The 25,971-nt window shown below is 47.4% G+C and overlaps 1 protein-coding gene across 1 annotated transcript in view; it reads right to left on the bottom strand.

The window, feature by feature from the left end:
* Positions 1–25,971, bottom strand: part of NID1 (nidogen 1) — an 83,435-nt gene that overhangs the window by 3,820 nt on the left and 53,644 nt on the right. Inside the window, exons 11-17 of the mRNA XM_027595833.2 lie at positions 22,137–22,286; positions 20,955–21,077; positions 12,397–12,615; positions 9,585–9,757; positions 5,818–5,944; positions 2,175–2,346; positions 1,111–1,268 (exon numbers count right to left, since the gene is read on the bottom strand). Of these exons, the coding sequence (XP_027451634.1) occupies positions 1,111–1,268; positions 2,175–2,346; positions 5,818–5,944; positions 9,585–9,757; positions 12,397–12,615; positions 20,955–21,077; positions 22,137–22,286 (1,122 nt within the window). The remainder of the gene's footprint in view (positions 1–1,110; positions 1,269–2,174; positions 2,347–5,817; positions 5,945–9,584; positions 9,758–12,396; positions 12,616–20,954; positions 21,078–22,136; positions 22,287–25,971) is intronic.

Here is a 25,971-nt window from a genome sequence, read left to right as displayed (position 1 = left end):
AGGCGTTCATTGTGCACACAAGAAACGGCCCCTTTGTGTCAAGACAAGTGACGAGGGCAAGGGTGAGAGAAGTCCGCGCGACCATGACAGATCCTGGAGAACACATGTGACCTGCTCTTCAACCGCAGAAAGCTTTCTCTCTGCCCTGCCTTGCCCCTGTCGCTGGCCAACCCCCACCTCTGCCGGGGGACCCAGGCCTCGTTCCGACGTGGGCTGGAGCCGAGGGGCCGTTCCTTGCTCCACTCATTCCCAGAGCAGCTGGGGACTTAGTAGGAATGATGACATCTTCAGGTCTCGCTCAAGTCCCTACCCCCTGAAGCCTCCCAGGCCCTCCCTCCCCTCACTCAGAGCCCTTACCCTGGATGCAAGATGCAGCCCCTGCACCCGCCCCCCGCCCAACACCGTGGCAGCTAACAGTGTTGGGAACAGGGCAGGTACGGTGCTCCACAGACACATGACAGCTGACTGACCCTGCTCCCCAGAGGAGCATCCCGCCCGCATCCCTGCCTAAGGGACACCCCAGGGCAGGGGCTCACAGCAGGACTGCACGCCTTTCTCTTCCCTGGCTCCAAGTCCCGCCCGAGTCCTTGGGGACAGATGCGAGCTCGAGGAATGTAAGGCATGAATTGCACAATAGATAGATGATATTAGGGTGAGGGCAGGCTCTAGGGGTCAGCATACTTTTCCTCCAAGGGCCAGATGGTAATTAATTTAGGTTTTGTGGGCCAAGAGGCACAAAGGAGGACATCCTGGAGGCATTTATGTAACCTCTTACAATGTTAACATTTAAAAAATGTAAAAACCATTTATAAGACCCACGTGGTACTGAAGTGGGTGGCTGGTTGGATCTGGCCCATGGGCTAGAGGCTGCTGACCCTTGACTGAGAAGACTGAGAACTTGCCCTTGGACAGCGAGCGTCAAGCTTCGAGAAACAATACATCGCAAAGATGGGCAGCTATTTTTGCGCAGGGAATTGAAAGAGCGATCTCACACCATCTTCCCTGGAACAGATACTAGCCCACAGTGGGTAAGAATAAATGTTTAGTTTAAAGAAGAAGAAAAAAAGCACTGCTCCAAAGCCAGGAGTCATGCCTGGGGCTTTCCGTCACCTGCGTCCACCCAGCAGAGCTGAGATGAGTAGGCATCAAATGTCAGCCCGTTGGGCAAGCCCAGGTCATCCTGCACGAGGATCCTCCGGTTCGTGCCGTCCATGTAGGAAGTTTCAATTTTGGGGCTATCTCTGTTCCAGTCGGTCCAATAAAGGTTCCTGGAGGAGGAAAGGGAAGGGAAAGACAGAGACGAATAACAAAGAGGATGAGAAGAAGTTTACAAAGACAACTTAAAAAAAAAACAAACCCATGATGAAGACATTAGCAGGCATTCAAACAGAGGGTGGCTAGAACAGGTCTGGAGGCAACATGTTCTCTTTTGCAAAGAGACTTGGATTTGGGGGTTCTTTGTTTGAATTTGGTTACTCTTTACTGGTGAATTCGCTTCCCTTAAACATAATGGACATGTTCTATCTTGCTAAAGAGGGTCAAAAAGACAGCACAAAACAGAACACCGCAATGAGACAGACATGTGGCAATTCCTGTCCGCTGTCCCTACACAGGGGGGCACAGCATCTGCCATCAGGGAGGTGGCCACGGGACCACAGAACTAGGGATGTGGCCTCACAGGGAAGGGATCAAAGTGTGAAGGCACTGAGGGCGTGGTGTGCAAGATTCAGAGCTTGGCGTAGGGAAAAAGAGAGAAAATGTTGGTGGGATGACAAAACCCAGGGAGGGGTCTTCCAGGGGTCCATGGTGTGTTGGCCTGAGCCCCAAGGGTACATTTATGCTCCTCTGATACCCTTCTGGGGCTGACACAACACAGGTGTTGATCTACATTCAACTCAAATAGAAATAACCAATTTCTGAGCTGTCCACTTACAGGGTCGCTTCCTTAAAGTTTTACAAGTGGAACATGGGATCAAGCCCATGGTCACGGGGAACTGGGACAAATGTTCTGGCATTTCACAGTGCATATCTCTAAACCACCCACTGAGACCTGTTCATCCTGTGACGCATTCATTTCAGGAGCGCAATGCCGGAGCTAGAGCCTACCGCTTGAGACTATATAAAAAAGCAGCCGCAAACTGAACAGACCCACACCCAGATTTACACATAGTTACCCTCGCACGGAGTCCGTTACGATGCCTCTGGGATTCACCAAATCAGTCTCAAACAGCACCCGGCGCTGGGTGCCATCCAGCTTTGCAACTTCTATTCGATCCAAGTGAGAATCAGTCCAGAAAATGTTGCGGCCAAGATGGTCAAGGGCAATGCCTTCTGGACTTCCAAGATCTAGAACCAAACACAGGACACTGCTGGGTTTTTTAAGCAGGTGAGATTAGGTTTTTCCGATTACTCAGTGTTATTTCACATGGTGCTCCACCCTTGCACTTTGGGAAAACGAATGGGAATATGGAATGCTTGCTGCTTATAAGGTAACCAACACTCAAAGTGACGCATTAAAGAATGCCACTCATTCACTTGGCAGACACCTACCCTGTGTACCATACTGGGAACCAAGCCCAACATCACACCTCACCTGTGGCCCTGGCTTCCAGGAGCTTGCAAGCGATCACAATTCAGACTGAGTTCTGGGTTTATGGGAACATGGAGGCGGACACCAGACTTAGCCTGGGGAGACCCAGGAAGGATTTCTAGGGGAGGTGACACCTCATGAAGCTGGCTCCCGAAGGACCAGCAGGAGTTTGTCAGGCAAAGATCCTAGATGAGGGATGCCAGGTGGTGGGAACAGCACATAAGTATAAAGGGAGATTGGACAGGGCTCGAAGTGAACTATATATAATTTTGGACAGCTGGAGTCTGTGAGGATGGGAGAGCCGCCAGAGATGAAGTTAGGATGCCCGTGTGAAGGAGCTTAGAGCTTATCCCATGAGCAAAGGGGAGGCACAGGAAGATCTTAAGATGGGAATGGAACAAAACAGATTTGCCTTATTCACTAGTTATTGGGGGAAAAGGGTCATCTCAGAGAAGTAAGAGCAAGAAATCATAGCTGTTATTTTTTTTATACAAATATGAGAAGTGCAAAGAAGGGGCGTCAGTGATCAGAAGTAACACTCCCAGAGTCCTTACTAGGTTATAAGTGACTGATTCTCAAGCCAGGGCTTGCCACAGGGCAAGCTCACTGCGCTGTGAGCCTTCAGTGCCCACCTAACCTAACCACAAGTTCAAGACTGCAATGACGCCCTGACTACAAATAAAAACAAACTAAACATTAGATCCCCACCAGGGTTTTACTGGTCACTTAGGATTCTTTCCTAATCTTACTGATTCGACAGCTAAAGGTCACTTAGTATGGCTGGAAGCCAGGAAGCAGAAGAGGCCAAGGAAGAAGCTACTCTACCCGAGGGATCCCAGGTTTGAGGAAATCATTCCCACACTGTGTTTTTCGTCAATGTGTAAGCGGTTCAGACCCTCAGCTCTCTCAGATCAGCCTTCACTTGACTCCTAATATGACCTTGACTATGGATGCTGGAAACACCAAAGCCCCGCCCCCCGGAAAGGACCCCTGCCAGAGGAAGTTTATTAAGAATGAGAAACAGCCCTTGAACAAGGTTTTTATTATTCAAACCAGAAGTAGAGATTTGGGAGGTATTAAAATATTTCCCACGTCCCGAGGGGAGAAGGGGCAGCAAGGCTGACCTCGGAAGACCTCTGGTGTCTTTCAGACAAAACCAGAATAAATCATTCCGGGGTCTATCTGGGATGAGCACATCCTCCGCCAAAGACACGACTCAGACACACAGACAGGAAAGTCGGGGGAAGGCTGTTCAATAGCACTATTTCACAAGACACCCAGGGGCACCCAGAAACTCTGTGTCGTTCCGTCTCCTTAGAAACAGCTCCGGTCCTGATTTTGAACCCAAGAGCAACCAAGCCTCCTCCTCCAACCAGGAAAATACTTCTTTTTGAACTATCACACCAAAGAAATGTCTGGAAAACCTCACCCTTTACTGTGCAGTCAGGGCTTAAGAAGGGAAGACAGCAAGGCGGTATTTTCCATATTGCTTATGTCAAGAGGAAACGGGTTAGGGTACTTATTAAAGATATTTGGGTAGGAGTTTAACTCAAGGAAACAGAGAGACACTTAGCATTTGGACCCCATTCCACTTTCACTCACTAGGGAGGCACCAACCTGTACCATGACAAAGGATGAAGTGGAAGTTTCTTTCTCTCTTTTTAAATAAAAGAGAATTTATCCCCGGTGATCTTCCCTCTACAAAGATCACAGTCTAGTTTCATTCTGTGTTTTCACAGTGGACTTTGGCCTGGAATGTTCCTTACTGGGCTTAAAGCTTTCTTGGATGATTATCAGTTCCAGAAGCAACAGGAAATAACAGTGATGACCTACTCCCCTCTTCCACGGGGTTTACAAGTCAAACCAGAGATCACAGCAACAACAGTTTTAACAGAGAGAGAGAGAAGACACAAAAAGGCATTTTCAAAATTCTGTTCATTAAGCCAAACCATGAAAACTGGCAGACATTATTTAAGTAGCACCTTGGCTTCTAGAAAAGGATGCGGGGTCTATGTCCGAAGCTAGACATATTTAAGTCAACCTCAGCTTGATTCCTGCTCCTGCTGCATCATCTTTTGTGAAGGAGCCAAGGAAGGGGGAAAAAAAAAAAACTTCCCCACAGGCTGTTCCACAGGCACAGGGATTCTCTGGGAATATCAACTGTCACAGAAACATTAAACTGGAAATTGGAAAAGCGACATTCAGCCCCAAGTCAAAAGAAATACCAAATGAAGCTCATACATTTCGAAGGTATATCTTTGACTTGAGTGTTTTGCAGAGGAAGCAAGATGATTTTATACAAGACCTAGAATTGGCACGACAATGTCTTTTGATCGAAAATATCTGCAAGTCAGCTGATGAGTTATTGACTTAGCATTACGTAATATTTGACCTTTTCAGTAAAGGGGAATTTATACAGGTCCTTGGGTCTTTAATCTTGATAAAACACAGCCACATAAAATAGTCATGACTTGAATGTAGACATTATAATAACGCACAGAGTCCTTGGCTTAAATCGACCTCTATGTTAAGGAATCAAGGTTAAATGTTGAGAGGTAGGCTATGCCGAGGTGTTACGCACTTCATTATCAGTAATGCCAATTAAAAATTGAGGAATATCTATGAAAGTTCAGCCCGCTTTGCTCTACTCCTCTGTCACAGGCAATCTGAGCAAGTACCATGGGGGGTAAGATAGAAAAGGACCCCCCGTACCACCACCACCATGATGTCACAGGTTGAAGTGGCAACTTTTGACTTGAAAATTGTCTTGGGAATAGTCACCTATCAGGGATAATATTCGCCAATATGCTTGTAATCCTCCCAACTTTATGATGCATCTGCCTAATGGAGTATACCTGAGGTCAGACATCCTGAGAGTCAATTCTAGGCTCCACAGCCAGAGGAGAAACGGATATCCAAAGTGGACCATTGAGTTCGGCCCTTATTGTTCATTAAAACTTGCTAGATAAGCTTTTAGAGAAAGGCATGGGCACTTAGCTGTTTTAATTTTATTCTTCTTAGGCCAGCAACAAATCCAGGCTAAGGTGTTCATGACTTACTGATGAGTCCTTGGAGGACTTTTCGGAGAAGGCTGCATAGGGTGCTGTTGAGGCCAAGAACCGAGTCCCACTCAAATCACTATATCCTGTATGCAACCACGCACTCCACCCCTCTACTCTCCCCCAAGAAGCCAAACCAAGAAGGGAGAGTGGTATTTGCTTGCCCACCTTGTCGAATGATGGTAGTTGGCTCTCCGCCATGCAGACTGGCTCTCCCAATGGAAGGCTCACTGATGTCGGTCCAGTAAACCATCTTGTCCACACAGTCGAAGGCCAGTCCAATGATGACTTTATCCTGGAAGTACAGACAGTGTAAGAGTGGCCCACTCACTAGCATCTGAGGGACCAACGATGGTGGGAATCTTTCACATCTTTACAAGTATCCGGATGCCTTTTTTTTTTTTTAAGATTTTATTTATTTATTTGACAGAGAGCGAGAGGGAGACAGGGAAGGAGAGAGCAAGCACAAGCAGGAGTGGCAGAAGGAGAGGGAGAAGCAGGTTCCTCACTGAGCAGGGAGCCCGACGTGGGGCTTGATCCGAGGACCCTGGGATCATGACCTGAGCTAAAGACAGATGCCCAACCGACTGAGCCACCCAGGCGCCCCTGGACACCTTTTTAAATGAAGTGTCTTCAAGTCTTTAGTCTACCTGTTGAGTTGTAGGAGTTCTTTATGTAGTTCAGATAAAAATCTTTTGTCATATACATATATATGTGTGTGTGTATGTGTATATTTCCACTCATTATGTAGTTTGTTTTCTCACTTTTTTGTTTGCTTTTGTTTTGTTTTCATCTTCTTAATGGTGTTTTTCAAAAGCAAAAGTTAAAAATATTTATTGAGTTCAATTTATTATTGTTTCTCTTATGACTAATGCTTTTTATATACCATCTAAGAAATCTTTACCTACCTAAAGATCATTTTTAAAAAAGACACAAATAGGGTGCCTGGGTGGCTCAGTCAGTTAAGCGTCTACCTTCGACTCAGGTCATGATCTCCAGGTCCTCGGACTGAGCCCCCGAATCGGGTTCCCTGCTCACTGGGGAGTCTGCTTCCCCCTCGGCCCCTCTCCCTGGTCGTGTGCTCTCTCTCCCTCGTGCGTGTGTGCATGCACACTCTCTCAAATAAATAAATAAAATCTTTAAAGAAAAAAGACAGAAATATTGGAAAGGAAGAGGTAAAACCACTCTAAGACAATTTGATTATTTATGTAGAAAATCCTGGCAAAATCTATAAAACTATTATAACTACCAACTGAATCCAGTCCAAGGCTGCAGTGTACAAGGTCAATATAAAACGGTATTTCTACATACTAGCAAAAAATAAAAAATTTCAAACAGTAATGTTTATAATAGCACCCAAAACAAAGTATTTAAGAACAAATATTTTTAAATGTGCAAGATTCTATACTGAATACTATAAAACATCACAGAGTGAAATTAAGGAAGACTCAAATAAAAGATAAATTAGTCTAATGCATTGTAAGATTTAATATTGCTAAGACATCAATTTTTCCTAAATAGAGTTAGAGATTCAATGCCATCTAGATCAAAATCCCAGCAGGCTTTTTTTCCCCTTTGGTAGGAACAAGCTTACTCTAAAATATCTATGGAAATGCAAAGTGAATATATAAAGAACTCCTACAACTCAGTAACAACAAATAAGCCAATTACAAAACGGGCAAAGGATATGAGCAGACATTTTTCCAAAGAAGATATATGAATGGTCCCTAAACGCATGAGAAAATGAGACTATCACTCATTAGAGAAATGCAAATCAAAACCACAATGAGACACCACTTCACACATATTAGGATGGCTATTATAAACCAGAAGATAGTAAGTATTGACAAAAAGGTAGAGAAACTGGAATCTTTGCATTATGCTGGTGGACATGTAAAGTGGTGCAGTTACTGAGGAAAACAGTATGGCAGTTTCTCAAAAAATAAAAAAAAATCTGCAGAATTACCACATGATTCAGAAATTCTTGGCCTGGTTTATGTTCAGAAAGAATGAAAGCAGGGACTTGAACAGATATGTGTATGCCCACATTCACAGCAGCATTATTCACAATAGCCAATGGGTGGAAGCAACCCAAGTGTCCATCGATGGACGAATGCAGAGGCAAAATGTGCTAACTCTATACCATGAATATTATTCAGCTTAAGAAGGAAGGAAATTCTGACACCTGCTACAACATGGATGGACCTTGAGGACATTCTGCAAAGTAAGCCGGTTACAAAAGGATATATACCACAGGATTTGGAAAGCATGAGGCACCCTAGAGGAGTCAAATCCATAGAGATAGAAAGTAGATGCCTGGTTGCCAAGGGCTGGGAAGGACGGAGTTATTACTGAATGGGTACAGAGTTTCTGTTGGGATGATGCGTGGATGGTGGTGATGGTTGCACCATCATGGTGAAGTGGTTAAAAGGGTAAAAAATAACCCCCCCAAAAATACATTAAAAGAACACAGTGAATCTTAATCCTGTTGTTTGAGCGCCCTCCCCTCCACCTATCCCACCTCAATATTTTGCTTTTCACAGCCTCACTTGACATTTAGGCTCCGCCCTTCGTCTTGGGCGACAATGACTGTCACAGGGGGCTCAACCCACTCGCACTACCTGAGCGTGTGCACCGGAGGACACAGAGAAAGAATGACAATTGCCCCTGAAGGGATTTATGTTTCTGAGAGGCAGAACACAGAGATCACTTATTCATTCAGCAAATAGTCTTGGCTCTAAGAACACCACTGTGAAACAAATACCTCCATGAAAGAGATGGACGGTTGCTGGTCTTGCGAGCTTTAGAGCTTTACGTTCTTAGTGGGAACATATACATCAGATACAGAATGTATGTGTTGATATACAATGTATCATGCAGTGCTAGGTAAAGACAAAGCAGGGTAGGGAGACTGAGAGCAGTGTGGACAGGGCGGCCAGGACAGCCTTCCCAGAGAGGTGACGTGCCAACAGAAATGTGAATGAGGTGAGGCAGGGAACTGCACCAGTGTCTGGGAGGGTGAGGACTCCAGGCAGGGGGGTGGCAAGTGCAAAGGCCCTGAGATGGGGATACGTATGTGGTGAGTTGAGGACCAGCCAGAAGGCCAGATGGCTGAAGCGGGGGCGGAAGGGGGGCGGGGGCGGTGGGGGGGCGGGGATGGCGACAGGGAATGGGGTGGGAGAAGTGGCTAGAGCCCATGGGAAGAACAGGATTTTATTCTGGGTGAAGGGAGAACCCATCAGAGGGTTTTGTGCAGGGGAAGAACATGAATCCAATCAAGGCTAATAACAAGAGGTTTTGAAAAGCCTCTTCACTCCTTACAGGACCTGAGGGTCCCCCTCTGCCCCGGCGACCCTGACCGAATCGTGCTGGAAGCCCCCATTTCGCAGGTCGGGTTTCTTGCCAAGGGTTGGGGGGGTGGTCAGGACTGCAGATGAAACTGGAAGGCTTTTCAGAAGTGTCCAACCTCTATCTAACGGACAAAAACCTCCAACTCACAAAATGCATCTTTGACGCTTTGAAAAGCTCGAAGCTGAAGCCTATTATTGCCTCGGGGCAGATACGAGGATCTAGAGTGACGGTCTGCCAAACATGAGCCGCTGTACTAATTTAGCAGGAATGGCAAGGTCGGACCTGGGAGACACACACAAACAAGACACATAGCCCATGTGATGCCCCCACCCAAGGGGTCAGACACCACAGTGGTCTCTGAAGGCCTTCCTGCTTCTCTGCTCCCACCCCCTCCTGGAGCTCCACAGGCAGCTCAAGAATACAGTGGCCCCATCTAGAGATGGACACCTGGGGTCACACGGAAATCAAGAGGCTCCCGAGTCCAGAGGTCAAGCCCCAGGGCTGGTCTAACGACCCCCTGCTTGATTTCCCAGGTCACCGAAGCACCAAAGCTAATTGCTAATATGCAATTAGCCGGCACTCACCGGGGCGTGAAGCAACGTCTTGGCTTCTGTCTTCTGCATGGTGCTTCCTTCCAGGGGGACGCGCTCTATTTTCCCAGTCTGAGCAAAGAGTAAGTGGGTCCCAGGTGGCAGGGGGATCACAGCGGTAGGAACGGAGGGTCCATGGTGAATCGGCGGAGCCACCGTACTCAGACCTGGGTGGCAGGAGAGGTCAATGAGCAAGGCCTCCATGTAGCAGGAACGCACGCACGCATGCACGCACGGGGACATGCCACCTTCGTGGCATCACAAACGGCAGGCCACACAATGCCCACTGTACATCTAAAAGCACAAGGAGCAGAAAGACCACAAAGGGCGTTTGTGAAGAAGATAGGAGTTTAATATCTTCATGTGAGAAGGCATGACTTTAATATATATATTATCATATAATAACTGCAAGAGCCTGAGGATGTGAACATACAGAATTCAACCACTTAGGCAGATTTAACATGTGGATAGGAACTAATGCAGGTGAAGACCTACAAAATGAATACCGAATGAAGGAATGGGTGCAGGCAAGATGGAAAGAGAGAGATAGGAAATCTTAAAAGATGTGGGAAGACCTATCCCTGTGTACAGGATAGTGAGTCTGTGCCACGTGCCAAGAAGGCACATTTTGAACCAAAGATTGTTTTCCTAGACCTGTGCTGTCCAGGATAGTAACTACTAGCCACAGGTAGCTAATTAAAATAAAAAATTTGGTTCCTCAGGTGCACTAATCATATTTCAAGAGCTGAGCCACATGTGGATAGTGGTTACTACTAAACAAAAAAAAAAATGGAGAGAAACCAAATTTAATACATAAATGCATGAGAGTTCCAATAATGCAGTTATTATTATGATATAATATATCATGTGAGAAGGCATGAGTTTAATATTAAAGGTCATGTGAAAGAAACAAACACCCAACAACAACGGCTTAGCCTTCCCCTTACTAGAAACAGAAATAATGTAGCCCTTCCTGCCCTGCGCTGGACACGGGCTGCCACAGTGAACCAAAACGACAGCAGGAGTAGCCCCCCTAAACCGCTGCCCCCAGGGAGCTGGCACTCCAGAAGGTGCTGGAGGGGCGCTCAGAGCAAACCTGCCCTACACTCCCTGTCCTGCGGGGCAGGCGAGTCGCAGACCCGACCCAACGAGCGGGCACATGCCCTCCCTGGGCCTTCCAGGAACAGAATGATGGTCAGGGTCTCATTCTCCTCCAGGTTCGGCCTCGCCTCCTCAACGCAGACCCTGATGCGTGGCACCACTCCCTGGCTCCCCCCGACGAGAGAGTGTCCTGAGAAGGGACAGGCAGCCCCGGCTGCAGGGGGAGGGACCCGGAATGGACGAGTCATGGCCTTTCCGGGGCTCTGTGTCCGGCTCTCCGAAGAGAGAGAGTTGGACCCGGTCCTTCCTGGGGCCATTTCCACTTCTTTCTCCGGCCTGCCTGTCTTGCCCATTATACCCTGTCAGTGACATAAACCAGGCTGGCTGACTCCTTTACTAGCTCTGGAATCCATCCCTCCTCTCTAAACTCCCTGCCAGCAAGCCAGGTGGTTCCCTCGCCTGTTAAGCACCTGCCGGGGCCGCTCACGCCCCTCAGCTTCTACCCATCAGCCAGTGGTATTTCTAAAACCTGAACCTGGTCGCATCAGTGCCTGCTCAAGACCCTCCCCCGGCTCCCGGCTGCCCTCGGGATCAACCCCAGGCCCGTCTGCTGGGCATCCGAGGCCCTCCCCTGGGCTCCCCTCCTCTCCCCGACCTCTCAGCCTGCACCTGCTGCCTGCAATCGGCTTCCTCAACCCCAGCGTCCCCAGAGCTGCTACCTTTGCCTCTGCTCGATAACATACTGGTCTGCAACACCTTCCCCAACTAGCCCACCACTCTCGTAAACCTCTGGGTTTCTCAGCTCCCTCCTCTCCCATGGAGCTCCTCTCCCTGCCCTACACCTGTTCACCTGTCCTGCGAGGTTCTGGGGGCCACCGCTGTGACTTCCCCCTCTGGACCCCCGGGCACTGACCCCAGCATCTGAAGCTCAGTTCATGTTGGCTGCATGAATTAAGGACCACTCCCTACTCACTTAGCAGCCTCTTAGCAGCTTCGGGAACATATCTGGTAGAGGATCAATCCTGATCCTCAGCTGAATTGAGAATGGAGCTTCAAGGACTGACTGATTTTGGTCACTTGTGACAATGACCATTTCCTATACTTGAGACAGAAGCAGGATTTTAGAGCCGGATCCATCATGGAGATTGTTTTGCTCCTCTCTAGTGTGGAGGCTGAGGCAGTATGGGTCCCGAGCAGCACAGCCTGGCCGGCTTCTCACGCTCCCCCGCTCCCGGCCCCGCACCTTCCAGAGAAGGCCTTCGGTTAGCGTCTTCCAAGCCTGCCACATCCCAGCCCTCAGCTGCTGGGAGGCCAGGTGGCCACTGCGGGGAGTGTGCCCTGGGGGACCCACAGCACACATACCCTCTGCTACCAATGTGGTATGGCCACGGCCAGTCCCACCGAAATTTGTACACAACAGGTGTGCACAGGGAGGAAGAGAAAAGGTATGAGGAGAGGGTTGGGGGACAGAGAGATGGAGGGAGTGGGGTGCATGATGAGGGAGACAGAGAAGAGGGGTGCAGAGGGCAGAGAGGGAGGGAGGGAGTGGGGTCCGGGCCGGTGGAGCAGTACACGATTTAGGGCAGACAGAACGTGGCACCTGTGTCCTGGGCAAGGCCCCCAGGGCTGCTCACGGGCCCGGGGACTCTGGTCCCTGAGGCCCTTCTCAGACCCAAGCCCAGCACAGTGCTGCCCTCCGACTTACAGGGAGGCCTCATCCCGGGCCTGGTCCTGGTGCCCTCCAGCTCACGGCCGTCACGATCCACACACCAGCACTGGCCCGTGCTGCCGTGGCACTGGGTGGGCATGTAGTGCCCGTGCTCGTCACACTCAGGGACAAACAGGCCTGGCCGCTGTGGGCCCGTCACCCCCGCTGCCCTGAGGATGTGTTCTCTCTCCAGTTGGCATCGGGTTTTCTCCATTTCTGTGACAGAGACAAGCACAGGGGAGGTGGTCAGCTGGGTCACCGGGCAGTGTCCGCTGCGGGAGACCCGCACCAGACGCAGACCCATGGAAGCTCATCGCTGGGTTTTGTGCGGTTCGTTTTCTAAAATTGAAAATATCATATTATTTAATGGATGTCACGGTCAAGATCATATTTACATTTTCTTTTCTCTCCTCAGCGATTTGTTTTTAGTTTTTAAACACTGAGACAAAACTGACAGAACACAAAATTAGTTATTTCACAGTGAACACTTCAGTAGCATTTAGTATAATCACGATATGACGAAACCACCACCTCTATGGAATTCTGATCCACTGTCCTCAGCTCCAAAGGAAAGCTGACACCCAGAAGGAGTTTGCTCTCCACTTCTGCCTCCTCCCAGCCCCTGGCAGCCAGCAACCTGCAATCTGTCTCCATGGATTGCCTCTCCTGGACATTTCCTATAAATGTGACACGTACGTGTCATGCATACAATACATGACCCATTGTGTCTGGCCACTCTCACTCAGCAGGTTTTCAGGGTTCATTCACAGTGTAGGATCCATCAGTACGTCATTCCTTTTCATGGCTGAATAGTATTCCACGGGATGCCTAGACCACATTTTGTTTATCCATTCATTACTTGATGGGCATCACGGAAATTTGTTTTAAGAAACTTCATTTCTCTGAAATTTGTCCTTTTTTTATCATCTCAAGCTTATTGATTATCCACAGCAAGTCCAGGTCAGAGATTTGGGAGACCAAACATCCCAGGGCACATTTTCCAACATTTGTGTTTCCTTTTAACAATGAGCTCGCGTTTGGCATGAAACATGGCCTCAGCCGTGGAACTTGGATCCCCAGGTAAGGAAATAATTCTCTATCTGTGGGGAATGGCCTGGAATCAATTAATGGCTCCCCAGTACACAGAGCTGTAGCTGGTTCCACACTGGTTGGAGTGTGGCCACAGCTCTGCAGTTGTGGCCTGAAAGCAACCAAATTTAATACATAAATGCATGAGAGTTCCAATAAAACTTTATTTACAAAAACAGACAGTGGGCCAGATTCAGCCTGTGGGGATTCTAGTTATCAACCCCTGCTCTAGGGCATTGCTAGTAATGTTAGGGAGATATTTTATATAAATATAAAATGGTAGGAGGAGAGGGTGGGGCCTTCGGTTGGCATATTAATTCACATATTAATATGTGTTAACCAATATATTAATGTATTGGTAATAATATATATTGTAACGTAATATACAGTACTCTGTTTCACAAAACTTTGTGTCTGAAAAGTGTTTCTGACTCTCGGTTCCACCACTTTTCGTGTTATCATGGGCACGTCGGTAACGCTGAATAAGCCACACCCCTCACGGTAGGACAGCAATGGCGGCAGTAACTAATCTCATGTATTATTGTGAGAACTGAAATATGATGAGACAATGCGTACAGATGGAATTTGAAATTCCACACTCAAATGTTCATTTGTGTCTATGTCTACACATGGCCTCCACAGTGACAGTCAGTAAATGTTTAAAGTACCTTCTGTCTACATTGCCAATTCTCACGCTAGCCTGCTCCGCGTGGTTGCTCCCGTGATCAGAAGCAGTGAGTGGGCCAGGAAAGTGTGTGTTCAACCTGGCAAGGGAAAAGTGGGTATGCTTTCCCTTTTGTCCTAGGGGCTAATATTAAAAAACAAACCAACAAACAACATATTTGCTGTAGGAAGAGCCAAATGAAGATACAAATGAGCCAAATGCTCGAGAATAAAGATGTTGGGTTTTGTTTGGCCCTTGGATGTAGAACTTGTTTACTTCCTCAATATCTTGCATGTGCACAGAGTTTTAGAGTTCCCATATCAACTGTCTCCATTCACACATGTTTCATTTAATTCTCTACTACAATTGTATGCAACAGACAACTCTTATTTTTTACACCAAATGAGAGACCCAAGGCTCGGATTGGTGAAGGGGCTCCCAGGCCACAGCACTAGGACGTGACTCAGCTCAAGCTAGAACCGGGGTCTTTGGATTCCTGGCCCAGCCCCTGCCCCTCTGCATCCACGAGCCCAGTGCCCAGAACGGCTCAAGCACAGTGGACGTGTTATGTCAACGGTGATATATACAAGTGAGCTTAACGCACTCACTGAAATTATCTGTGGCCCACAGGCTCAGTTTCCTTCCATCGATGTCTGTGTATGGTGCTGCCTTTCCAACTAGAAAACAGACCTGGCGTTGTGTGTGCTATCAACCACACCAAACTTTTAAGGAAGTAGGGGTTACTCCATTTTATGTGGCTGACAGTTTTGTGTTGCCATGGTGTTTGGCCAACACACAAAATCTCAAGTGATCTACAATTTATAGGGGAACTTTTAAGTGCTGTATCTTGAACTTACAAATAGGAGGAGAAAACCTACCAATTGTGACTCAGGAAACGGAATTTCAAGTGTGTTTATGGAAAGCTGTGATGTCACTGGGTTTTTTGGGATGGCTTCCCAGCCTGGCCAGCAGGCAGCAGAAGCAGCTCTAGTGGGAGCCCCCTGCTGAGGGTCTCACCCCTCCATTGCGGGTGGGATGGGGAGGGGTAAAGAGACACATTTCCTGACCTGTTTCTGGCTGATAAAATGACAACTCGGGCAAGATTCCTTTTATTCACCTACTCTGAAGAAGCAAGCAAGACCTGATATTTATTCAGGGAAGAGCAGGAAGTCTGGGGTGATTTTCTCAACGTTGAGGGCAAAGAAAATGAGAGAAAAATGAAATAGAGAAATAAGAAAAAAGCACCTTTTAAATCTCTTGACTTGCATTTTATTTCCTTGCCTGATTACATTTCTTTCTCTGTGTTAATTCAAATAAATAACTATTGTAGCCTCTGATATACTCAGTAGGGTGGAGGAACTTGTTTGGCGAGGCCTTACTTATTCAGCTTTTTCCTGTCTAGTCTGCCCCCACCAGGGGCCAGCTATTCCTAGGGGCTCTTTCACACACCTAGATTTATCTATAATAAAAATAATCTAACACCAGAGACCTTAAGAATTTTTTTTTTAAAGGGTCTTACTCAAGGGGCGCCTGGGTGGCTCAGTCGTTAAGCGTCTGCCCTCGGCTCAGGTCATGATCCCAGGGTCCTGGGACCGAGCCCCACATCGGGCTCCGTGCTCAGCGGGAAGCCTGCTTCTCCCTCTCCCACTCCCCCTGCTCGTGTTCCCTCTCTCTCTGTGTCTCTGTCAAATAAATAAATAAAATCTTTAAAAAATTTTAAAAAAAATAAAGGGTCTTACTCAATTTTGAGAAAAATTGCCATAGAAAATTCTCTTATATAAGGAGTTCAAGGAACCTTTTGTAAACCAAAAATTATTCAGGCCTCATGTTCTTTGTTTGTAAAACAAAGGAGATGAATTATAGACTTTCTAGAGCCCCTTCTAGATCTAACTGGGAAATTCAAGTTTTCTAACATTGGGTTTACTTGAAGCAAAGGGCACACTGAAACACAAACAAGACATAGAACAAACAAAAAGTGTCCATTAAATTGTTCCTCAGTTTTCTTTTCTTTAAAAGTTGTATTATCCTAAATGGTTTTGTCTTCCCTTGCAGCCTTGCTCTCTCAACTCCTGAATTACCTTTGTGTCTAAAGATGTGTGGTGTGTCTTTCGGTGACAACATACTGCCAAGCGTGAAGAGATGTAATCAAACATCGGTAGGCTTGGTATTTGCCCTTAAGGACCAGGCTTTACAACTCTAGCCAGGACTTTGTATATGCCTCTTTGATCCGCTAATAATCCACTCTCCTACTTTCCAAAACTCTATAGACAGTTACATTCCCCCAGACAAGGTCGGTGGCTGTGGTTGTCAGCCTCCAAGATAGCCCCAATCTCCCGCCTCCTTGCATTCTCACATTTAGGCAATTCCCTTTCACACTGTCGGAGGGTTGGCCTGTGACTAATAGTATTACCAGAAGTGACAGCTTGTCACTTCCCAGATGAGGTTACAAAAGATCGTGACTTCCATCTTGGATGTGCTCTCTCTCTCATCACTTGCTCTGGAGGGAACCAGCTGCCAGGTCTTGAAGTCACCGAGGCAGCCCTGTGAAGAGACCCAGGCTGTGAGGACCTGAAGTCCTCAGTCCAACGGCCCATGAGGAACGGAGGCCTGCCAGCAACCACGTGGGTCCCTCAGCCCCCAATGTACCTCAGAGAAGACCGTAGCCCCAGCTAATGCCTTGACAACAACCTAATGAGAGACCCTGAACCAAGACCACCCAGCTAAGCTGCTCCTGAATTCCTGACCCTCAGAACTGTGAGATAATAAATATTTATGTTTTCAGCTGCTAACTCTGGGGATCCTTTATTACAATAGATAACTACAATTAACCCTTGAACAACACAGGTCTGAACTGTGGATTTTTTTTAAAAAGATTTATTTTAGAGAGAGAGAGACAGAGAGAGAAAAGGCGGGCGGGAGAGGGATCAAGAAAAACACATGAGCGTGGGGAGGGGCAGAGGGAGAGGGAGACTCTTAAGCAGACTCTGAAGCTGAGCGTAGAGCTCGACACGGGGCTCGATCCTGTGACCCTGAGATCATGACCTGAGCTGAAACCAAGAGTCGGACGCTTAACCGACTAAGTCACGAAGGTGCCCCTGAACTGTGGATTTTTTTTTTACCATACGGTATGTAAATGTATTTGCTCTTCCTTATGATTTTCTTAATAACATTTTCTTTCCTTTAGCTCACTTTATGGTTAGAATACATATATAACATACAGACTACATGTTCATCAACTGTTTATGTTATTAGTAAAGCTTTTGGTCAACAGTAGGCTATCAGTAGTTAAGTTTTGGGGCAGTCAAAAGTTATACACAGATTTTCAACTGGGTGCGTGTTGGGGGGGAGTCAGGGCTCCTAACCCCCGCGTTGTTCAAGAGTCAGTGCTCCTAACCCCCGCGTTGTTCAAGAGTCAACTGTAACATGGTGGCCTTCAACCTTTCTGGCCATGACCCACAGGAATACATTTCACTCAGCGACTCAATACACACAGGCACACTTATGCGCATGCGCACATACTCACCCATTCCCCAAGACAAGCGTCGTTTCATGAAACGGTACTTTTCCCTACTATGTACACTCTACCTACTGAGATGTTTTCCTGATTATTGTTTTCTGTTCTATTCCATTGAAAAGAAAAGGTGACAGCAGTCTACTGAACTGATTTCATGATCCACACTTGGATTGTGAGCAAGAGTGCGGAGGTACAGCGGGAGCAAATCCCAATTTTTTTTCTTTTTTTTTTTTTTTTAAGATTTCATCTATTTATTTGACAGACAGAGACACAGCGAGACAGGGAACATAAGCAGGGGGAGTGGGAGAGGGAGAAGCAGGCTTCCCGTGGAGCAGGGAGCCCGATGTGGGACTCGATCCCAGGACCCCGGAATCCTGACCTGAGCCGAAGGCAGATGCTTAACGACTGAGCCACCCAGGTGCCCCCAAATCCCAATTTCTTGTCTTGCCTGTCATCGGGTGACACTGTAGTAGCCGTGACCTTAACTTGCTGACTCACCCTCAAATCCAGTTTAGTTTGATTTTTGTAAAACTTGTCCCCACTGTATACAGTAGGTACCAAATTAAATGCTGACTGCGATTCCCTGCACTTCACTGTGTTTGGCAATAGGAGTCCGGATGACACCACACATTATTTTTCTCTCTGTTAATATTTCATAAAATATTTTAGTCAGACAAAATTTAGAACATATGAAGAAAACCTCTGTGTTCCTATTCCAGGTGAAAAAAAAATAATTAGAAATACGAAAGCGGCCCCTGTGCAGCCCTCCTCAATCCCAACTGCCTCTCTCTCACTGTGCAGGTAACCTTGAGCCCTGAGTTTTTGTTTTTCATCCCTATATATGCATTTTGTAGCTTTCTTACATATGTATACACACGTTGGTTTATTTTCAGACAGTGTTATATCTTACATAAACGGGATCATACTGTATATAACCTTCCACCACTTTTTTCCTGCTCAGCAAGTTTTTGAGATTTGTCCATCGACTCTAGCTCACTCATTTTAACTGCTGCATATTACTTCATTGTATGAATTGTACCAGAACTCACTGGTCCATTCCTCCTGTTGATAATCATTTAGATTTTTTTTGTTACAACAATACTCAATGAACATTCACGTATATTTCTAGCGCACATCCTCTCTTGACGAAATAACTAGATGTTGAATCTTAAGAGAACGGGATGGAATACACAAACAATCCTAGCAGATAGCTCTGATTGTCCGGTCTTCATATCCCAGCCTGCAGGGCTGAATTTGTTTCTGTTTAGTTAACAGAGCCTTAGAGAAGGGGCAAGGAGTGAGGTCAAAAACCAAAACCAAAAACCAAAAAATGAAACATCTGCTTCTTTTTGAACTGGCGATTTAAGCAAGCCTAAGGAAATAACGAACGTTAGTCATTTTTAGTAGCTGCTGCAATGTCTTGACTGAGGTTATCATGAACTCTTCTCTATGTAACCTGCCTATCAGAATCTATGGGTGGCATGATGGTTTTTACCCACAACTTCAGGAACAAAAGGTTGGCCCTGCCTCGGTTCTTCTTGGCTGGGGTTGGGAAACATTTCCTATCAAGGGCCAGGTGGTAAATATTTCAGGCTTTGTACGCCTTATAGTCTCTGCCACAACTACTGAACTCAGCCTTTGTAAAATTAAAGAAGCCACAGGCTATACATGAACTAACAAGCATGGCTGTTTTCCAATAAAACTTTATTTACAAAAACAGGAGCTGGGCCAGATTTGACGTGCAAGTGGTAGTATGCGGATCCTTGTTCTAATCAGAAGAAAACAATGTAGATCAGAAACATGTAGTATTATATATCCAAATTTTAACTTCAAATCTATTATTTTTCTCCTTTTTGATGGGCAACTATCCTAAAAACTGGTCACACCTAGCGCTGTTGAGAGCGTGGGAAAATAAATACTTTTATATACTGCTAGTAGGAAACCAGTGCATTCGTCCGTTTCTTCAGTAACTATAAATCGGTGAGCACCATCATGGGCCTCATATTCCACCCGATACTGGGGACATAGGAATAAAATGCATATGCACCCTACACTCACAGGCTAGTGTAGACAGACATTGAAATAGTTATTAGTTGCTTAAAAAGGTGGTGGTAAAATGGATATTTGGTTGAAACATTATAAATAATTGTGTATATATAGGACATATTTACAGTGGCATAAATACATCTGGCCAATAAGAGAGTAATAATTACAAATAAGTAACCACATGACTCCAGCCTGAGGTATCAGATATATCCTTAAATCTCATGACAGAATATCATGCGGTTTAGGAGACCGAATCCAGGCTGGAGTCCATCTGACAGACCTGGGTTTGAGTCTCGGTTCCAGCACTTAATACCAGTGGGACCTTGATTACACCTTTATCTTCTTAAGCGTCAGCATCCTCTGTGTAAATGGAGATTGTAATCGTGTTCATTTTAAAAAGACGATTATGGGGGCGCCTGGGTGGCACAGTTGGTTAAGCATCTGATTCTTGATTTCGGATCGGTCGTGATCTCAGGGTCGTGAGATCGAGCCTCTCATCGGGCTCCCTTGGGATTCTCTCTCTCCCTTTGCCCCTCCCCTCCTCAGGTAACTTCAGGAAGTAAACAGTCCAGGTACAACAGGTAATATGGACAATTCTGTAGGGTCCTCAACCTGCATCTTTCCCCAGTGGTGGCTCTTCACCCCTGCTCCCCACCCCCGCCCGAGCTCTATTCTCCATGTCTCCTAGGAAGCTGGGATGGCCTTCCCTAAGAGAGAATCCTTCCTTCCCGATGACCTACGACCCTGGGACACCGGCTTCTCTCTGCCTTCAGACTCAAATGGAAACATTGGCTTTCCTGGGCCTCCAGTTTGCTAACTGCAGATCTTGGGACTTGCAAGTCTTTATAATTGGGAAAATCAATTCCTTATCATCTCTTTATAAACAAACCAACACGGACACACACACGTGCGTGCACACATACACATCCTGTTAGCTCTGTTTCTCTGGAGAACCCTAATACAGAGCAGTTCTTACCCTCAACTACTTGCTCAAGTTATAAGGATGCTCAGACTTTAGGTTGCCAGTACAGTGATGGTCTGCGTGGCACCCCCTGGAGTTGTTCAGTGCACAACCTGCACAATTACGCACTGCAGCCGTGCCCTGATCTCCCACCTCAACAACCCGTAAGACTCTCCATAGAGACTCCAACTTTCCCACCTCAGCTCCTCTCCCAGGGCCATGTACTCAGTACTCATGAATGTGGCACGGCCTACCAGCTCCAAATGTCTCTGACACCTTACCTCCAGGTACACAGTGGAAGCCGTCTCCGTGATAACCCGGTTTGCACTGGCACGTGAAGGAGCCTGGAGTGTTATGGCAGAAGGCATCGGGGTGACATCGGCTCGACTGGCATTCATCCACGTCTGCAAAACAGCCACCAAGCCCAGGGGACAATGAAATTTCTTCTGGAATTCATAGTTTACACAATAACTTAAACCACTTGCTTCACTCCGGGGGACTCTGTGTCTGATCTGGGAACAGCGATTTAAAATTTACTAAACATGACTCATCAAAACACGAACTCTCCAGTTTCTATCTGGTGTATTTATAAATGTGTTTCACTTTGATGATAGTGTTTTCATGGAAAGTCAAGCATGCAAAAGGAAAAAAGAGAAGATTCGTTTGCATTATAAAATGAGCCTTTCTCATCACAAATGAGAGCTTCAAAAATGTCGGAGAGTTTGGAAACATTATTAAACGGCTGACAGAAAAACCTCAGAGACAAGAGAAAATTCATGTGTTCAGTAATGACAACAAAGTATCTCAGAAATTATAATCTTAGAAAAGCTTGGACTTTTCAGGAATACTGTAGGCTGTTAAGCAATTTTGCAAATCAAAGGGTCAGGATACTTTTTTCACAGTTATCTTACCTAAAATCATCTTTAAGAACATCTTGGCAGCCAATGAAAGACTGACCTCAGGTCTAAAAGAATTCTGGGCAATCGTTTATTCTTTGACTGTAGTCATTTATTCAGTAAGAGGACTTGGCTTGTTTTGGAGCAGAAGGTGAGAGCAGGCCAGGGGAATGACTATATATATCTTACTAAACAAAAAGCTGGACCTCAAGCCCCATGTATCCACGAGTTGTTTGCCTTTTCGCAAAAGAAAATCTCCTCAGTTCCCAGTAGACAGCCGGAGTCTAATTATTGCCTACGTGAGCAAGTCACGCAGAACAAAATAGCAGTGGGGGAGGCTAAGCGTCTTCCCCGATGAGAACAACCCCCAAAGGAAAACGCAGGGTTCACACTACTACAGAGAGACAAACGAAAGACAAGTGGGTAATTGTGCAGGTTCTGCACTGAACAAGAGAATTATTTTTTTCTGTCAGCCGTTAATTCTCTTAATTTCAGGGTGAGCTGGTAATTGGCAGAGGGGATTTCTTTTCGGGCTCCACAGAGAGAAAAATCAGAGCAAGCACGCACCTTGGCAGGCTCGGCCATCCCCAGAGAAGCCTGGCAGACAGGAACAGGTGTATGAGGCCCCTCCCATGTAGATACACTGAGCCCGCTGGGGTATGTCGCAGTCGTGGAGACCGGTGGTGCAGTAGTTGATGGGGCGTTGGTCCGCAATAGCTTCAAACACAAGGTTGACACACAATGTTTGAAGAGAGGCCCCCGAGCGGTCCCGGTGCCCTTCTAAGTCAGTTCCCTCTACATCAGTGGTTTAGTCCACCGAAGAGAATGTGCCTAGACCCCAGACCTCCAGACATCCTGTCAGGCTTCCTCCTCTGCTCCCCACTGGGTTGATACCCCTGGACTTCCTATTTTCTGCCACCTGCCTCTGATCAGTCTCCGCAGATGGACCCCATGGCTGGTCATTCCACCTGGTACTCAACCTCAGCTTCACCCCGGGGCTCTGTCTCAGGCCACTCTCCATACCAGGGCCTCCAAACCCAACTTTCCTTCCACCTAGACGTGGAGGTGGGCCACGTGCAGGTGTATGTACTTCCTGCGGCGACTCAGCTGGAGCATTTGGAGCCAAGGATCTGAGACTTCCACACGGTGCCTTTACCCTTGGCCACCAGGCAGGTAGAGCACTGAATACGAATGCCGAAGGCGAAGTCACCCATTTCCCGTGAAGGAAGGAGAAGTACATGTTCCCAGGGCAGTGAGACAGGTGTTGTAGAGAGACTGTGGGGTTTGGGGTATAAGCACCCCTGGGTTTCTACCAGGTACACACACGTGTCCACCACATGGCTTTGGATACATAATTTCTCAGAGCCTCACGTTCTTCCTCTGTAGGAATTACTTCCCACATGCCAAGCACAGGGAGGCCCGGTAGATGAGCTATTATTCTTTACAGGGTCCCGATGACAGAACTCACAGAACGAGGGCTCAGGAAGTGGGTGAGTGACCAAGGGGATGGCCGACAACATCATCTTGTGCTCGTGCCTCAAGATGGAAGTCAAGGGCTGAGGTCTCGGGGGTATTTTCAATGGCTGGTGCAGGTTCTCTGGGGTTCCCAAGGCACCGTTTAGCTTCTGGTTTTAAAACTCTAAGACCCAGGATAGAATCTTGTCCCTCAGAATGTCAGAACAGAACCCTCTTCCTTCCCGCCAAGGAAGCCCTCCGCGTCTGGATTATCCCAGTGAAGGAGGGCTTTTCCTCTTTCTCCTCCTCACTGAATCTTCCCAAGATTGATTCCAGGTTTTCTTGTCTTTGAGAGAGAGAGAGCTCTAAGCACTGTCAGGGGACAGGTCGAGGAGAGGATACTCTTCAAGGGTCCAAATTCCTGTCCCAGATGATACCTAACAAGTTCGAGAACACACTCGGCTTCCTTGGACCCTCCTGTCTTCTCTCCCGTCGCCTCGTCTCTAATGCTCTTTTTTTTCTCTAGGGTTCCCCTCCTCCACCCCCAACTCCTTCAGCTGAGGCGCCCCAACTTTCAACAAATTAGGGTCCCTCAAAGGTAGGGAAAGTACACGCAGACAAAACTACAAGTCTCACTCTGCTTTCTCTTCTCTCTTCCTACACATATTTACGCCCTTTATAGCTCGTGGGTGGTCATTTTATAAAGGGAGGTTCGCTCACGGCCTCGTTTTACTCCACCCTAATTAACAGAGGAGACCCTCCAAACAGGGCAAGCACCTATAGGTCTCGACATTCCCTCCCAGCCATTGTTGTCACACATGCGTTTCTATAATCCTCAAATCATTTCTAGAAAAAGGCAATTTATAACTGAATTTTTTACATCATGCTTTTCTTTATGGAAGACCGCTTTGCCATGCCAAAAGCAATTCGCTTCTTAAAGAAGTTTAAAAAGCCGGCTTTGCCATTCCAAATGGTTTAGTTCTACCTGTTTAATTTTTAAAATAAGTGAGGCATTTTTAAGTGAGGCTTCACGTCAGTTAAGAGGGAAAGTCTCTTCCACAGTTCTTGACGGCAAGCACACAGCCCACAGCCCTGGCAGCGTGCTTCAGTTCTCACTCAAACGGAGTTTCTAGATGCTCTTGCTGATGATGATCATTCAGAGAGGGGTCAGGACAGTCACAGAGGACAGCGGCTGCCCCAACAACCTAAGCCACCGGGGGGACACTGGGGCGCCCCGCTGTGCTTTCCTCAAAAGTTCCCGACCTTGTAGAGCTGGCGATTTCTCTACCACTCCAATCCCACCTGTTCCAGTAATGGGAAGCTACACGCTGGGAGGGAGGCGGGCTTTCTGGAAAGGAGAGCAAACCAGGCTCAAATGAGAATTAAAATTTAATTAGAATTCCAAGCAGACTGTACGTTGGGGTTGTGCTTTTTCCAGGGCCTCCTTTTCTGAAGAGAAGTGCGGAGAGGGACCGTGCCCTGAGCTGGAAGGAGCAGAGCGGGCTGGCTGGGCCTGAGCCGCTGCCACCCACCGGGCAGCGGTCCCCCAGAGCCACCCGCACGCTGGTGGGGGCTGCAAACGAGGCGACGGGAGAGAAGGAGGGAGATGCCAAGAGGGAAGGGCAACTGAGGGAAAGAAGTCGCAGGTTAAAAGGAGAGAAAGGTTTACAGGGTATAAAGAGCTCTAAGGAGGGTGGTTTCCCTACTTACTTTAAGTTCTGAAGATAAGGTCACAAAAGTGAATGATTTACAATAATTTTTCCTAACAATATGACAGACAGAGAAGGGAGGACGCTGGGGGAAGCAAGGCCAAGCCTAAGGCCCTCTTCCTGCCCCGAGGGATGGGCAGGTACATGGTGTTGTGCACTGCACAAAGACACCCACATGAGGGGTCAATGGAACCTCAAATTTCCCCACGTTCCACACCCAGAGCCACGTGTCACAGGGCTGTGGCCATGCAGAGGCAGGTTGTCTGTGTCTCCACATAAAGGTGATCTATGGGCTGTTTCCGCTGTTTCCTTTACTTTGCACATTCTAATTAACTGTAAAAGTTGGCACGCGGTAGAAAAGAGAAAGGTCATGGGTTTATAGGAAATGCCAAACGCGGAAGTCCACGAGGCAGCCCCTCCCACACGGAATACCGATCCTCACGGACAGATCCTTACTTCTGGCCAGCCCACATCCACTGCACGAAGCCTTCACAGCGCCGGCCTCCTAAACTGCCCCAATTCTCTTCCCTCCCTTCCCTGCTGCGACCTGGAGAAAAACCTTTCCAACCCAGGTGCCCACGCAGCATATAGCCGTAACGAGGAATTTCAGCAGAGGTGAAACTGCCCGTTAGGTGATCCGGTGACGAGCCAGTGATTTGTTTGAATGCGTTCAGGCAGACTTGGTCTTACCCCGTGAGCCACCTCTCCACGTGGCGAGTGTCAAAGGAGCTGAGGAACAGGGGTTGATCCGGTGGAGGATCTTCAGGCGGTTTTCACATTTGTTTCTGAGCAGTGGGATCGACCGTTCAAACACAGTCTCACTCAGAATGTGATGTATAGAGAAATGAATGGCTGGAGGTCGGGGCGGAGGACAAATCTGCCCAGGCTCCCATGGATCCTCACGGCAGCTCCTGAGGGATCTCCAAGAGCTCCGGGGGGGGGGGGCACAGTGAACCCATGACCCAGTCTGAGGCACTGAGGTCCAGACACATTAAGTGTCTTCCTCAAAATCCAACGCCTCGGAGTAGACATTTGCACCCTACCTGCCCCCCAGTGAGTGTGCACGTCAGGGACGGCTGGCCACAGAAACCCAGGACGTCACGCCTCACAGCCATCTACCCCAGGACCGCGCCCCCCACCCCCCAGGTCTGAGTCCGGATGTAATGTAAATGGTGCTGTCACGAAAAATAAATGTTCGAATCGCCCCCATCTCAAAAAAGCAGGGAAGGAAGTCAGGC

This window comes from Zalophus californianus, chromosome 15, assembly GCF_009762305.2.
Source record: "Zalophus californianus isolate mZalCal1 chromosome 15, mZalCal1.pri.v2, whole genome shotgun sequence".
Classification (NCBI taxonomy): domain Eukaryota; kingdom Metazoa; phylum Chordata; class Mammalia; order Carnivora; family Otariidae; genus Zalophus; species Zalophus californianus.
The sequence above is the reverse complement of the archived record's forward strand: the minus strand, read 5'-3'. Positions and strand labels throughout refer to the sequence as shown.